This window comes from Halyomorpha halys, unplaced genomic scaffold, assembly GCF_000696795.3.
Source record: "Halyomorpha halys isolate HHAL.00 unplaced genomic scaffold, Hhal_1.1 Scaffold4.1, whole genome shotgun sequence".
NCBI lineage: Eukaryota > Metazoa > Arthropoda > Insecta > Hemiptera > Pentatomidae > Halyomorpha > Halyomorpha halys.
In genome coordinates, this window is record NW_027116287.1 from 1632186 (window position 1) to 1648728 (window position 16543).

The window sequence follows — 16543 nt, forward strand, 5'->3', positions numbered from 1 at the left end:
TCCTCCTAAGCTTTTACATATTTTCAATTTTTTATTTTAGAACTCAAAATATAACTGAGATTTTATTGATATTGTCAAGAGATGTAATAATAAAAAAAAATATTGGAAAAAAAAACGGTTTAAAAACAAATCTCGTTAAAGAACTTTAAAAATTGAAACACGAAAGTTCATCTTTCCTGTTATTACTCTATGGACTAATTTTCAATTCAGCAGTCCAATAGATTTTAAAATATAATTTAATTTCCTTAGACAAGTAACTGAAATGAAGTAATTAAATAATGTTTCGATTTTTTCCGAAAATAGGGACTCTAGAGGGTGACCTCGTTTTATTTTTTAATCATTTACTCGTTGATTGTTGCATCTTTATTATTATATTAATTGTTGATATATTTTTATAAGTTAAAATAAGTAACTGATGTTAAGTAGTATTATTTGATTAGCATTATAATTTGTCAAGTTCAACGGATAGTATAATTTTCATTTATGATTAATTTATTTATCTCTGAATGTTTTGCATGAAATATAAATTATTGTGCATCATACAGTATTATCAGCGATTCACTAAACTGTTCTAATTAAAGGGAAATCAATCCAGTTCCTGGAACGGAAATTAAATTTTATGTTTCGCTTTCAACGGAACAGTACTAGGATTCGATAATATTAAATTTACATTTCATGTATTATATATTTACGAAGAACTAATTCTATTTTAAGGAAGGGTACAAAAAAATATTTTGGAATTCCGTTTAAAATTTATTGTTTTCCCTAGACTAACTGAATTGGAAGGAGTGAAGTTATAGTTTTGAAAATGTGAGTACCATAATTAATTGGAATTTTTATAATTAGTTGCATATTTTCATAACTTTTTTTAACCATCTCCAGTTCTCCAGTAGTTTATCTAACTTAAGTATTTCCAATAGAATTACCTACTTTTTGTTCAGGATTTTGATAATTAATCATATTTTTGGCGAATTCAAATTGGGCGCCAATTTTATCCAACTCGTTCTAAAGGAGAAAATACCCAAAAAACTTAGGATATATTTTATGGTTTAAGACGGTTTATGTGAGAGTAGTAAGGAATGCTGCAGAAACAAAATTTTACGATAAAATTGCTTTACAATTTAACTTAACAATCCGACTAACTATAAATAAATGCCTCAGTTTGCAGTATTTGGTAATTTATGCTTTCTGTATGTATCAGATTAAAAATCCTCAGATTTGAATTCTACTTAAGATATGATTTGCTGTTAGGAACTGTTACAAAAAAAAACACCACAGCCTATTAAAAACTTAACTTTTTTTTGTTTACTTCCTACCTGGCCGTTTCTGATAAATACGAGGAGAGGATATTGACAGGTAGCCAACCTATTCTAACCAGTGTGAGAGTGTCGAGTCAACGTTTAGCCAGGAACTAAACTTCACGAAATAAAAGTAATCGGTCCAGGCCGGTATCGAACCTTTTGCAGTTATAAAGTTACTAAGATAACGCCTAAACACTCTTAACTGCAATGGCTACCTATTTTTTTCCTTTCCACTTGGATTTAATTATATATTAGTTTGTATGCTTTGAAGAGCTTAGGTAAGTTTGATCAAAATTGGTATAGCTGTTCAGGCACTATAATAGCTAAGAAAAATTTGGTACGAAATCATCAAGGGCCGAAATCCTACAAACACAAAAAAGAACAGAATTGCTCTACACTTTCTAGTGGTAATGTTTAATATACATGAAATTTCGTTTTATATATTTATTTTTTAGGGATAGTTATTCTAAAACACATTATTTTTTCCTTCAATATCTTTTAATAGATTTAAGAAATATTAGTGAAGGTAATCTTTCTTTAAGGTAACCTCACATAACAAAAAATTTATAAGAGTAATTAATAACAGTTGTTAAGAAAATAAAAAAGGATTTTTTATAATTAAACTTAAATAATGTTTTAATTATAATTTTCTTAGTTTAATTTCACCATTGAAGATGTAACAAATTTTATTATGTAGGCATCACAATATTTTTTAAGAAATAATATTATTCACTAAAATAGTAAATAGCATTTTGTTGTATTCGATGCACAATATTTAGGAAAAATACAAATATGTTACAATGGATGAAAAACCTGGAGTGGATTAGTAGAGAAGACAGGATCTCGGTAATGGATTCTAGCTGATCCTTTCAAGGGTGCAAATAATTTATACAGTGGGACCGACCCCTGGGTCCAGCAACCCCTGACGGAAGCCTGAATTAATAACTCTTCTACATTTCGGCAGCAAGGGATTGAACTTTGTGTACTTTTCCGCTTTATTTTCCTAATTATTAGCCTAATGCAAACAAAAAATGATAAATAATATTTAAAATTAAAAAAAAAACACACCATATTTTGTAATATAATAACCAAAAAAATTTCAGCTATATTTTTTCTAAATGTTAGCCTAATGCAAACCAAAAATAATAAATAATATTTAAAATTAAAAAACACACCATATTTTGTAATATAGTAACAAAGAATATTTATCTATATTTTTCCTAAATGTTGCCTAATTCAAAGAACGGATTATTCAGTCAATCGACACAAAATTACAGCTCTTTAATTTGTTTATCATAACTTTGTAGTTATAATATAATTCCCCATATTATATAATATAATAACAAAAAAAATTTCAGCTATATTTTTCCTAATTGTTAGCCTAATTCAAACAAAAAATAATAAATAAAAAAAACACACCAAATTTTTAATATAATGACCAAGAATGTTTCAGCTATAGGTTTCCTAATTATTAGCCTATTCCAAACAAAAATAATAATTATAATTTAAAATATAAAAAACACAATAACCAAGAATATTTCAGATATTTTTTTATACTTAGCGTATTTTTTCCTTTTACCACTTTCATCCTATTAACATGACTTATGTTTAATATAATTTAAATAATTTGTTAAATTTTAAGAGATTTAAAAAAAAAGTAATTTAATATTTGTCCATGATTATAAAAACTATAACGAGATTCAACTTTCAAAATCTTGTAATACTCAGCCAAACAAGATAATATTCAATGAAAATTTTAAAAAACGAAAAAATATAAACAAAAACCAACAAAAATTTTTATAATAATATCTAAATAACTTCCTTTATGCAGAAATCCAGTGAACCCAATATTCTTATCAGTAATGCAAGGTTGTATTTAAATTTATTGAAGGGGCAAGTCATTGTTAACATTGTGCCTATCATTACACCTCGAAATGAAACATAATTTTACAATTTATATAATTTTTTTTTAATCCCATCCAACAAATTCTAGTTTAAATGTTTTACAAATACAATTTTTATCATTTTTAATTTGAATTTAGCATTATTTATTATTGCAACCATGTTAGAAAGTTACTATGGATTTTATGCATTTATTTGTTTTATTTTTTTTTAAAGATTTGTATACTTAAGATTTGTTGTTTAGGCTAAAATTAGAAAACAAAAGTAGTCTGCTATAATTATTGAGTAGCATTTAAGATTTCAATTTTTTATTTTCATACCCAAGTTTGAGTGCAATAAAAATAACAATCTTTAGTTAATAATTTACAAACAAAAAAAATGTTTTGACTTCATGAAAAAGGCTATCAATAATTGACAAATCAACTAATTCAGGAAGTAAATGCAGAAGAGGCAGAGTACATCTCAAGTTAATAGTCTAAAAAAAAAGGTTGTTGTTGTTGTTGATAGTTGCTTAAAGGCGTAAAACCCTCTGGTCATCAACGCCTATGGGATGATAAAAGTAAAAAAAAAAAATAAAATAAATAAATAAATAAAAAATAGAAAAATAAAAAAAATTGAAAAATAATTTTAAAAAAATAAATAAAAAACATAAAATAAAGAAGGCGATGTGCTTTTAAAAATTCAAATACTCGTGTAATTTTAGCTTCCTCATCTGCGAGAGTTTCGGATAAATTTTGGGTCAGTCCTATCCTGTTTATTGTTGGCAAATAGTGAGTACACTCTTCGAAAATATGTCTAATCGTAAGAATGGACTGACAATATTTGCACGTTTTACAATAGTACAATAATAGTACAATATTTAAAAAAAAAAGTTAAAATAGTATATAACTCCAATGTAGGTAAATATATACTTTTAATATATATACTATATCTGTTTGAGAATGTTGATATGTGATGTGCTGCATCTGCTATGAATTCATGTGGTAATATTCTTTTCAATATTTATTATATTTTAATTATTGTAATAAAACTTCATTTACTAATATTTGGCAAAATGAAGATTTTGTATTTATTTTTTTTAATAATGTAATAATAAATATAAGAATGATTTTTCCATAACAAATATAAAACGCTGGATATTAGAAGATTTGGCTTAGAGTCATGTCATTCCAGTGCTTGTTTTTGTAGAGGAAAATTTGTCAGTGTTGATGTAATTTTTCCAAGAAAGAAAATACTAATAATAATAAAGCTTTGCCTAAAGCAAAGTATTGACGTAAGCTGAACTATAGGACGACTAAGCTACAGACGACGATGGTCCGAATTCAAATGGTCTCTAAATCACGAGCTAACTGGTCCCTGAAGCCATTAGCTAAGGCAATCATTTTCGCTTAACTGCATCGTATGATCCGTCGACCGCGTCCGTAGAGGCAAATCCTCTTCAAAAGTACAGCCATAAAACAAGCTACAGTAGCTTTATACAGATTTAAAACTTTTTATTACAGAAAATAAAAATCACTACTGTTTTTATCTGTATTCTTTTCTTCTAAGCCCTAATTTTTATAGTAATAGGACGAATAACTCCAGATCGATGTTCCAAGGGTCAAGAGTCGTTAATGAAGCCTCAACTTTTTAAGTGCAATAAGAAATCAGCCATTTTTATATACTTTATTTAAATACTATAAAATTTTTATATGAAGAAAACTAGGTAAGATGATTTTATCCGCTATACAGAGGTGTCCGAAGTGGTAATATAAAAATAACAAAAATAGATTTGTGTCCAAAACAAAAAAACATGTACACATAATAATATAATACTACATTACAATAGTAAGGCCAGTGATACTGTAAGGAATGGAAACAGTCACCCTTACGAGCCTATATATTGAGAGGAAAATTCTGAGAATTTACGGACCCAAAATAACGCAAAAGGGGTATAGGAGAAAATCCAGTAGAGAAATATGTAGAAATTCGGTAGAACTAGAAACTGACATCAGGACCAAGAGACTGAGATTTTACGGGCACATGGTCAGAATGATAAATGAAAGACTAAATAAGAAAATTTTCAACAAAGTCTGCAGCCATAAAATTATAGAAGGATATGTAAAACAAGAGAATGAGAAACTGGGTAGACTAAAAAAACGGATGAAGACTGCTTGGATAGAGAGAATTTTGGGAATAAACTAAAAGAGATTGGGGTTCTTGTGGGAAGAAAGGAGAGAGAAGGGAGAAAATGGACTAAGGAAGAACGGAAGGAACAGTACTGGAGGATGAAAGGATATTGGAGTAGAAGGAAGGCGGAAGTCGTGAGGAGGAATCAAAAATGATATCGGGTGGTCCTTGCCGGTTCATGAAAAAAAAAAGGTATTCGTGTACATGTCCGAAAAAATAAATCATAAGAGTATATACTATAAAAAATTAATTGTTAAAATTAATCATTTTTCGTCTTAATCCTGATTTTCTAGGCCGCATTTATTGATAGGACGAAAACTCGAAAATTAATGGACAGTGTCTCGAATTTTGAGAATCATTCTTAAGTAACCTATGGCTATGTTGCAAAATTATTTTTAAAAAATCTTGTCTTCTCGGAGAAAAGCCGTTTCATGAACGGAAATTTTATGCAATAAACATAAAAATTCATATTTTGAGACAGGGGTTTAATACTTTTTACATACACTTATAGCTGGAATCGTGAATTTCTACAGGCATATTTCATGTATTGCGTCCGTATAGATGAGTGAAAAGGCCTAATAATAATGTGAAGGGGTTACAGTACTTTGTATGGAATAGCTGTTTCTAGAGAAACGGTTATATAAGGAGTTGATTTTTCAAAGATCACCCTCAACCACTAGATTTTTCCCAATTAAGGGTACCTACTTTGTGAGTCTAGGTAGATCTCTGGAGGGCTCTGGGGCCTATAGGGTTGTCCCACGGCAATGCTAATCCAATAAATAATTATTTGCCACTGCTGGATTCGAACCCGGGTCCTTAGAATTTGTAGCACAGAGCCTTCCCCCCCCCTCCCACTGAAAATCCCTAATAGGAAATACAATCGATATCCGCGTCCAGAGTGGTGGATGGGACCACACATAAGATGTTTATTTTAAATGCATTAAATTTGTACATGGATGGAAACTTAATAAAATTGTCCGTTAAGAGGGGATTCCGCTATAGAGGAGTGTCAATAAAATACAAATTTTGTGTATTACCTTGTAACGGTTGCGCGAGTATACAGTTCATGAAAAGTGGGTTTGATTATTTTTACTACTTCTTGATATTTACTTATAATATATTTTTTTAAAATAATTTAGTTATTGTTATCGAAAACTGTATACAAATATATACAATAAGTAAATTTGCTGTTGGTGACATAGTGACATGATACAATTATGTGGAGAATCTACCCACTGATAGAACTCCAATAACATTTCTAGAGGAGAAGATATCGAGGCCATCTTTTTTTCAGACGCCTAGGAAGATTATTAGGTAATGAAGGAGAAGCCAGGTTAGAAACAAGTGGATTTGGGTGGTTGAGAAGTTTATCATGAAAGGATTGGTATCTGGTTCTGGCCAAATCGGCAACATTGAGGTCCTGATGGATGACTTGATTTGTTACAAAGTAAGGAGCATTAAGGATTTTACGAAGGATTTTGGACTGTAAGGATTGGATTCTGGAGGAATTTGATGGTTTAGTGGAGCCATGAAGCTCAACTCCGTGTGTCCAGATAGGCCTTATAATAGTCATGTAGATCAGTCTTTTGTAATGGGTTGGCAATTTAGACCATAATACATTTTAGTTTTTAATTAAGCGTTTTTATCATTCTTTATATGTTTAATTCCTGTACACACTATATCGACTAAATGATTATCAACATCTAAAAATCAAATCCTCACAAGAATTGTTAATATGTCACTATGATTTGCGGTATGAGAAGTAAATGCTATTTCACCAAGAATATCTATATTTGTAAATATTAAAATTTTAATACAAAAACTAAATATAAACTGTGATATGATTGTTAAATTGAGGATTTTAGGTAGGAACTTGAATTATTTTTTAAAAGTGATATATTTTAAAAATGTATTGTCTAGTAACAATGAAATGGAAAATCATGTTATATGTATAGAAAAGGAATAAAAATGGACCAGACGAATAGTAAATTATTCAAAATCAATAGAGCATATTCGAATAAACTTATCAAGAATGTGTCAGTCAGGAATAGCGCATGGTTAATAAAACATAGACTCCATTACGTTACAATATTTATTTATTTTTGTTCTCTTGACCCTTCAAACTATATTGCAGGACGTTGCCATGGTAATTGAAGAAAAAAGAACAAGATGCGAAAAAATGAATAAACTTTTATAAAATTATTTCTGTATGTATGTATAGTCTATAAAATTTAAAAAAAATTAAACCTGTACCGAAACAACTCATGAAGGGTAAGGGGTGCAGTACTTTGTAAGAAAGTACTGTTACTAGATCAACGGTGGTACAAGTAGGTGATTTGGTAAAAATCACGCTCGAAAGGTAGATTCTTACCAAATTATGGGTATCCACTTCAAGAGGCTGGGTGGATCCTGGGGGGCTCCTGAACCCGCAAGGCTGACTTATGGCTAAGGTGAAACAGAAAATAATTATCTGCTACAGCCGGAATTAAACCCGAGTCTTTGGAGTCAGTAGAGCCATGCCAATGAACTATCAACGCCCTTATATTATATAATAAATATTATATATCATGTAATAAAACTATTTATATATTATTCTATAAAATTTATATGCATTATTGATTAATTTTTTTATGTTATTAATTCATATTTTATTTTATAATTTTTTAATATTAATTAATTTTTATTTTTTTATTAACTGCATTTCTTAGTCAAGTAAACCAGTGGATGAAATTTAACTCATCTTCAATTTTCTACGCACGCTATCGTGCATGAGTGTTGTGGATAGAGCATTTTGATAAGCGTTGGAAAGTACGTTTAATTTGTCCTGGAATCTTCTTTAGTAAGTCTGTATGTGTTCATTAACAGTTATCCTGTGAATGCCAGTGTGTAAAGTTGTGTTTTTGACGTACCAAGGGGTTTTGTAATAGTTTTGAGTGCTTTTCCTGAAAGATTTTAAGTTTTTAAATGTCTTATCTTTTCTATTTTTATCTTATCTCATAGTTATATCTTTTTTTGTAAACCCATTTTTTTTCAGTAGAAGTATTTAATTTCTTTCTAAGTTTTATGTTTGACTGTTTCGAAAGGAATACAAAAGAAGTCTTAGTCTTTGATTTAGGATTTTTTCTATTTTTTTTTATATATATATGAGGATCCTATGCTAATTTAATGTAGTAAAATACTTGTGTAATAAAATTAAATTAAAATAAATTTTTAAATATAACATTAACACAATATATATATATTTATGTTATCCATTTCGGAAGAAAACGTAAAAAAAAATTAAATTAACCTTTGACAGATGTACTGGAATTTATAAACACAACTTTTAAGGTGAAGCTTGCAGAATCTTTTTTTTTTTTATTTATCAGATTGAAAATCAGTCTGAAATCTTTAATCTTGTAATACGTTTTAGTTTTATTAACTTTTAATAGTCTCAATATCAACATGTTTATATAAAATAATAATATGACTGAACGTTACGAATAAAATGTATCAAATTGTAATTTTACATATTTATAATTTGACCCAAATTAAGAAGAACTTAATATGTTGTTCCTTAATATATAAATAAAGAAAGAAATATAAATAAAAACAAAACAAATTATGTAACAATTTAATTATTATTAAACTAGTTCGATATTTGCTGCATTTTGTTTCTATTCTTAATTTTGTTAAAAGTTGTTTTTACTTCACGAAAGTTATATATTTTTTATTTGATTGATGAAAAAATTATAAACTTGTAATATATCGTATTTTAATTGATTTTTTTACAGTTTCTATACTAAAATATTTTTATAAAATAATAATTGATAACGATCAAATTTTATTCACTTTGTATTTATTATTTTTATATTTGACTCAAATAATTGACAGTACCAAAAAAAAAAAATATATATATGGAATATAGTCTGGGTGCGGTCAAAAAAAACTCAAATAGTAATTACTATTTTAATTAAGCCAACGTTTCGCCCAATATTGTAGGTCTTCGTCAGGGTTGTTTTGACATAAGTCCAAGTCAGAGTGAATCAGCTCCCACGAAGGCCTGAAAAAAACCTGCAACGTGGGGGACTGAAACGTTTTCTCAATTAAAGTAGTGATTACTATTTGACCGCACCCGGACCATATTCCATTCATAAAATATTTCAATATGAGTTTCTTAATTTTCAACCTTTTTCTTTAATTCTCCGTTCAGAGGGGCATATTTATCAGTTGATAACCATATTAGACACGGTCAATCAACAATCTTCCAAAAAAAAATTAATATGTTGTTCTTTGGTTAACATAAAATACAAGAAATACAAATGCAGATAAAATAAAAAAGAGAAATCCAGATTATACTGGAAATGTACAGCCTCCAAGCCGCTTGTAATGTAGAAATGTTATTAGTGTGCTACCAATGAGCAGTTTCTCTACAAGCGTATATCATACTATTATAATCGAACATAAAATTTATTACACTCGTATTTATTTTTATGTAGATACAATAGTAAATGTCAATAAATAAAATTAAAAAAAAAATTATTATTTATATATTTTTACCTTAAAAATGCTTTTATATAAAAACTTAATAACGAAATAAATTCTGATCACGTTGCAGAGGAAGAAAAAATATAATTGAAAACTATTTTTTTCTCCGGGTGGAATGTAATCTTAGAAGCCACCTAGGATTCCTGTTAACTAAGAATGCCTTAACCCCCCCTCCTCCTTACATCCCCTTTGGGAGTGGAGGGGGGAACTCGCAGGAGATTGATTGGACAAGAATGTTAAAGGAGGAATTCCTAGCGACATCAAAGCCATCCTGTAAATAACAGATCCCCTGATTCCGGTTTAATTGACTAACTTGATCCGGGGTTAAGTCCTTAGCTATAATCGTAGCGGTCGGAGGCGAAACTTGTTTCGGGCTGACTAGACGTTTCGAGGCTTAGCAACGGCCTTTAACAATTCCGAATTAATTGGCGCCCAAATTACAACCGCCTCATGCAAATAGGCCTTCCATCATCCTACGTTTTATAAGTCATTAACGTTTTGAAGGATCGGTGGAGGAGAGGAGGTATAACAAAAATGGTAATTATTATTTTCTATTTTGGTCACTATATGACAAAGCCTCATAAAACGTAAGCTACTATACATTCTATCCTTATTTGATGAAATTGATATATATATATATATCATGACTATTTATCTTCAAAATAACATATGATTAACGTTTGAAGCTAAACCTATTATTCAAAGAAATATCTAAAAGTTACACTTATAGATAAAAAAACAATGTAAAGGCCCTTATTATCTTTGAATAAAAAAAAATCATAGGATATACTATTCTGAATATTTTTTTTATAATCGACGACTTCATGTTATCTTGAGATCGAGATAATTCTAAAATTTTACACTAAAAATATATCCAAAGTTTTATTTTTTTTAAACTTCACTTTTGAGTTACTTTTCAAAGTCACTATATCAAACAAACATATCTAATAAGATCTATTGTAATTAAAAAAAAAATTAACAAGTAAAAATTTACTTAACATTACAATATAGAGGATTTTTTTTAATGGTTTCTTACTGAATCCACCAGCAACGAAATTAGAAGTAACTTTTTTTTTTTAAATCAGTTATTCTTTTAATTAATAGATTTGATTCGATAAATGTTAATTAATAAATATAACACGATTCATATTTAACTAAGAAACCTACACCAGCATGGCATAATAATTGTTAGTAAATGTGATATATTCGACATAAAAATTAAATTTAATCGAAGCGGGATAAAGTAAGCAATCACTCACAACTTGTACTCGCCGCGTTGTGAAGTCGTAAATCACTTCGTGCTGAGCTGTCAAGTGGATTTCTGCTTTAATTCCTAACCTCTGATCTCCCCATTGGAATTGCTTTAAAAATTGGAATCATGGAGTACACGATTTTTCCTATATTTAATCTATTCAATTGTGTAATATTAATCCTAAGAAAACTACATTAATTTAGAATCCAGTGTTAAATATATAATATAGACAGTATACAAGTTTAACATAGGGAGAGTGCCTAATTAACAATCTTATTTATCAGAATTAGGTTTAATTTTGGTACATAAATAAATTTTCAATCGTTTTGTGTATTTTTTTCATTTTATGTTCTGTTAATTACAAACTATGGCGATAATATGTAATTACAGAATTTTTTTATCTTTTTGTTTTTTAATATTTTCTATAAATCTCAACTTCTTAAAAAAAAACAATCAATGATCGTATTTTCGGGTAATTATATTTTAGTTTGTATTTTTTCTTTTATTTTTTTTTGTAGACTATGATTTGTCTATTTTTCTATATTTCTCCTCTTTTTTATTTATTTATTTTTTTACGATTGTTTTTCTTACTTTTCACTCATATTTTATTTGTTATCATGCTTATTATGCCTACCTACTCTTCATATTTACTAGATTATATCAGAGGCAAATTAAAAAAAAAAAATCTAATGCACTGCGCACTTTATATTTAATTTCTACTTACCATCCACCTTAGAGTTATAAATTACCTTCAATGAATTTAGAACAGATATTTCTCTATTAACCATTGTGGCAATACTTTTTCAAATGAGTTTTTCTGTTGATTCGATTAACATCGATTTCAAAGCTTTTTAAAAAAAGTTCTTTTAATTTGTTTTCTCGTAACTAAATTGTAACGTTTTTCTTTTATAAAGTATGGCAAAAACTTTATACGTAGTTGAATAAAATTTACTTTATTATTAAATGCTAAATTTTTCATAGAATCAATATCGAATAATAAGAACGATTTTATGGCGTCATTATGTCAACTGAAAGGCTTATATGTAGGTGAAGTGAAATTGGAAAACCAACAATCACAAAGTATCGTAAAAAAATAATTTATCTGACAGGGTATTTTGGTATAATAAATTATAAAAAATTATTATTTCTAAAATCGTTTTCCAACGATATATAATATCTATATTTAATATTATACCTATACCTAAAATATACCTATATTTATAACAAATCTCACTTCTATAAATGTATTTTCAAGCTGGAGCTAATATTTTTCCTTTTTTCTCCTTAAGGTAAATGGCAAATCTTTTCATAGTTTATAGTTATTCATTTTTTAAAAATTATTTTAAATAAATAAAATCTGAGGTGCTTTAGTGGAATATTATTTTTACAAAATCTGCATTATAGCTCTGTCGGACTAAGTCAATGAAGTTAATATCTACTTGATATTAAAAACCACTTAATTGACCGTGAATCAAAATCGTTAGGGACGTGTCTGAGGGAATCCTAAAGAAAAAATAAATAAATAAAATCGATTATATAAATTGGTACTTTTGGTTAATCGACTAACCATTTTCATTTCGAAAAAGTAATGAATGAGATCCGTTAAACGTATTTTTATAATTGTACGTAGCCCGACCTCTACCAGGCAAGATTATACCCCCACAATCTTGACGGTAACTCAGCCCGAGCCAGTTTCTGATTTATTTAAAAATAAAAATCTTCCTTCTTCCCACTCTCAGACGTCTCTTCTGTCTCATTATTTACCTATTCACTTTTCCGGACATTCTATATTTATTTTAGCTTATTCATTTATACTCACTCATTTGTATTACAGCGCATATTATATCCATGGTATAATATATACTACTATTTGATTTCTTGTCATTCATATAATATTTATTTATCTTTAATCATTACTTACAAATTTTATTATGTTTATTTTTTTATTTACATGAGCACTGTCTGATTTTTAATAACTTTTTTTATCATTTTTATTTTATGGTTTTCACTACATTATTACATTTTATCTTCTATTAGTATCAACTACTATCTTCTTAATTTATTGTTATGTATATTATTATGTATACTTGTTATTATTTCCTTTGTATTTTTATTTTTCTCAGAATTAAGGTAAGTTATCTTGCTTTGTTTTCCAGCGCTAATGAAGGCCTGAGACCCACTGAAATTATCCATAATCAAAATGATTTCCAAACCTCGAAAGCCGCCAGAACACCCATCCTCTTACCGTTCTATCTCTCTGTTACCTATCATGGGAAAATCCTTGAGAAACTTATCTTAAAACGCCTGTACCCCATCCTAGATTCCAACCACATAATCCCAGATCACCATTTTGGATTCCGAACATCCCACTCCACTATCCAGCAATGCCATCGTGTGGTTGATGTAATCTCGTCTTCATTGGAGCGTGGAATGTACTGCTCGGGAGTCTTTCTTGATGTAAAAAGGCTTTTGATTGAGTCTGGCACCCAGGACTGCTATACAAGATCCGTAAATTCCTACCTCCTACAGATTATCTGATATATTGATATTACTCGTTCTTATCTCTCAGACAGGTTAAGTAAATCACAACAGCGTTTATTCATCCCTGTTTCCGCTGTCTCCTGGTGTACCTCAGGGTAGTATCCTTGGCCTATCCTTTATACAGTTTTCACAGCTGACATTCCAACCCATCCTAACACAATCCTCACCACGTATGCCGATGACACATGTCTATTGTCAGTGAACAATGATCCTTAGATTCTATCCCAAACCCTCCAATCCCACATCACCACCCTTAAAGAATGGTGCCAAAACTGGAGGATTAAAATAAATCCCACCAAATCAGATTTACCCTTGACGTAAACCCATGACCTCTTCCCCTACAATATCCTTTAATAATACCCCACTTATTCCTGTCGAACAGATCCGTTACTTAGGACTACATTTCGACAAACGACTGACATGGAATCCTCATACAAGACTGAAAAGACAGGTAACTGCTCTTCGATTCCGACTATTACAACTTTTACTAGACAAACGGTCCAAACTTCCAATCCATTACAAAAGACTACATGACTACTTGACTGTTATAAGTCCTATCTGGACATACGGTATTTTAGTATACATTTGATAACCATCAAATTCCTCCCGAATCCATTCCTTACAGTCCAAAATTCTTCGTAAAATCCTTAATGCTCCTTACTTTGTCACATATCAAATCATCCATCAGGACCTCAATGTACCATATGTTGCCGATTTGGCCAGAACCAATCATTTCATGGTAAACTTCTCAACCACCCAAACCAACTCGTTTCTAACCTGGCTTCTCCTTCAGTACCTAATAATACTCCTAGGCATCTGAAAAAAAGATGGCTTCGAGATCGTCTCCTTTAGAAATGTTTTTGGAGTTCTATCAATGGGTAGATTCTCCACATGTTTGTATCATGTCATAACATCACTGACAGCAAATTTACTTGATGTGTATATAACAAACTTTTAGGTCGAAACGTCGGCACAAATAAATATGTGTTACTTGTTTGTGTATCTTTACTAAACACATCCTCGGTCTTCCGAAATCAATCTAAGGTCAACTATGAACACGTCATTTAAAAAGAAAGTTACAGTTACATCACCAGACATCTTGTTGCCACATCAGCATCTAATTTTAGTAATATTTAAAATGCCTTTTTAAAATAAATATATTGGCACATATCAAAATAATTTATATTTAATCATACAATTTTTTTTTTTTTTTATTTCAATTTTATCAGAACTTTGAATAGAAAAACTGCAGTAAAAACATTGGAAAATTACAAAGAAAAAGCTAAATTTATATATCATTATTATTATAGAGGTAAATAATATGAAAAGTCTCAATAACAAATTATTAGGACCAGAATAAATGATCACCCGGAAGAGATCATTTATTCTGGTCCTAATTTCCTTTCGGCCCTATGTCACCAAAATGCCCCTAAAACTTTCAACTGAAATGTTCAAATACAAATTTTAACCAACTTTATCAATAAAATACCAAATTTATGATTAAATAAATTAATACTTGGCTCTCCCCTAACACTTGGAATGGTCCTTATTAAAAATTTAAAACGACCCAATTTTTTTTATTCAGTATTTAAGTACACTTAGTTTTCGTTTATCCGTGTTTGGAGGAAGCTATGAATACTTCAAATTAAGAATATAAGTCTATATGTTTTAGGAAATCTTTTATACATTTTTATAATTGAAAGATATATTTAAATATATGATACCTTTGTTAAATGTATGGATGGCTTCTGTCGGTAGCCATTGCCTCCAGAAGTGGCCTACTTCCTTGTAACCGAGTCGTTCTCCAGGATTGGAACCTGGATCGTCATGTCCAAGGACCGGGAAGACGAACTGAGCTGGGAAGGTGTGGGACATTAAGTGCGTCAGGTTTTGAAGTGCGTGTACTTGGTCGTCTGAAGAACGTCCGCTAGCGTGACCTGAGATGCCATCTCTGCAAAAAGAAAAAATATATAAGATTAGAATAAATATCTTTTTATAATCATTTATTATTTAATAAATCGTTTAGTCATATAGATTATTAAATTGGACAGGCCATTTATACCTAGAGTAGTATTAAACTATCGAAGAAAAAAAATAAAGACATTTTATTTTAATTTTTTTGAGAAATTTGTGTATCAGTCAATAAAAAAAATATTTAGACAACTTTTCGATATCTTTTGATTTTCATAGTCTTCCATGCATAGATATCAATGATTCAAATTTATGGGTACGCTTGTATGTATTTACATACACATAGAATAGTTTAAAATCACTATTATTTATTTTAAAATTTCATATATGTTCTTTCAATAGTAAATAATTTGTATATTAAACGCCATAGTTGATGCTGCTGTGTATATTATCACATAAAAGTGACACGACTTTGAGAGTCTAACACAAAATTCATATTTTTTTCGGATTGAATGTGCATTTTCACTCGACACAGGTCTTTTCAAAGGCCTTTCGGTGTTTTACAGAAAGATTTATTTATGTCGTAAATGATTATACATTAAAAATGTCATGTAATAGGTATACTATAATTAAGAATCTTGTGAAGAATTTACACTTCTTTTTCTTTAATATTTTTTAATATATTTAAATAATCTATTTCACTAACAATATAGTCAGAAGAAAAAAAAAAGGAACCAAAATAAAAACTTCATGCTATTTGCACTTAAATTGCTTTAGGCTTTGACAAGTCCGATAGAAATCAGAAAGCATCCTGTCAGATGGTAATAGAAAGCCAATTGGAAAAGGCGAAGGAGAATTTATCTTTTAAGTTAGTTTCTCATCTGATAACAATATTGTAGTGTCAGGTACCCATTTTTGTGAGTGTGTAAGAATATATATA

The 16543-nt window shown here is 29.3% G+C and overlaps 1 protein-coding gene across 3 annotated transcripts in view; it reads right to left on the reverse strand.

The window, feature by feature from the left end:
• LOC106688107 (acid sphingomyelinase-like phosphodiesterase 3b) overlaps positions 1–16543 on the reverse strand; it is a 940469-nt gene that overhangs the window by 61347 nt on the left and 862579 nt on the right. For all 3 annotated transcript variants that reach the window (XM_067053111.1, XM_067053110.1, XM_067053109.1), the window contains one exon: positions 15417–15643. In XM_067053111.1, the coding sequence (XP_066909212.1) occupies positions 15417–15643 (227 nt within the window). The remainder of the gene's footprint in view (positions 1–15416; positions 15644–16543) is intronic.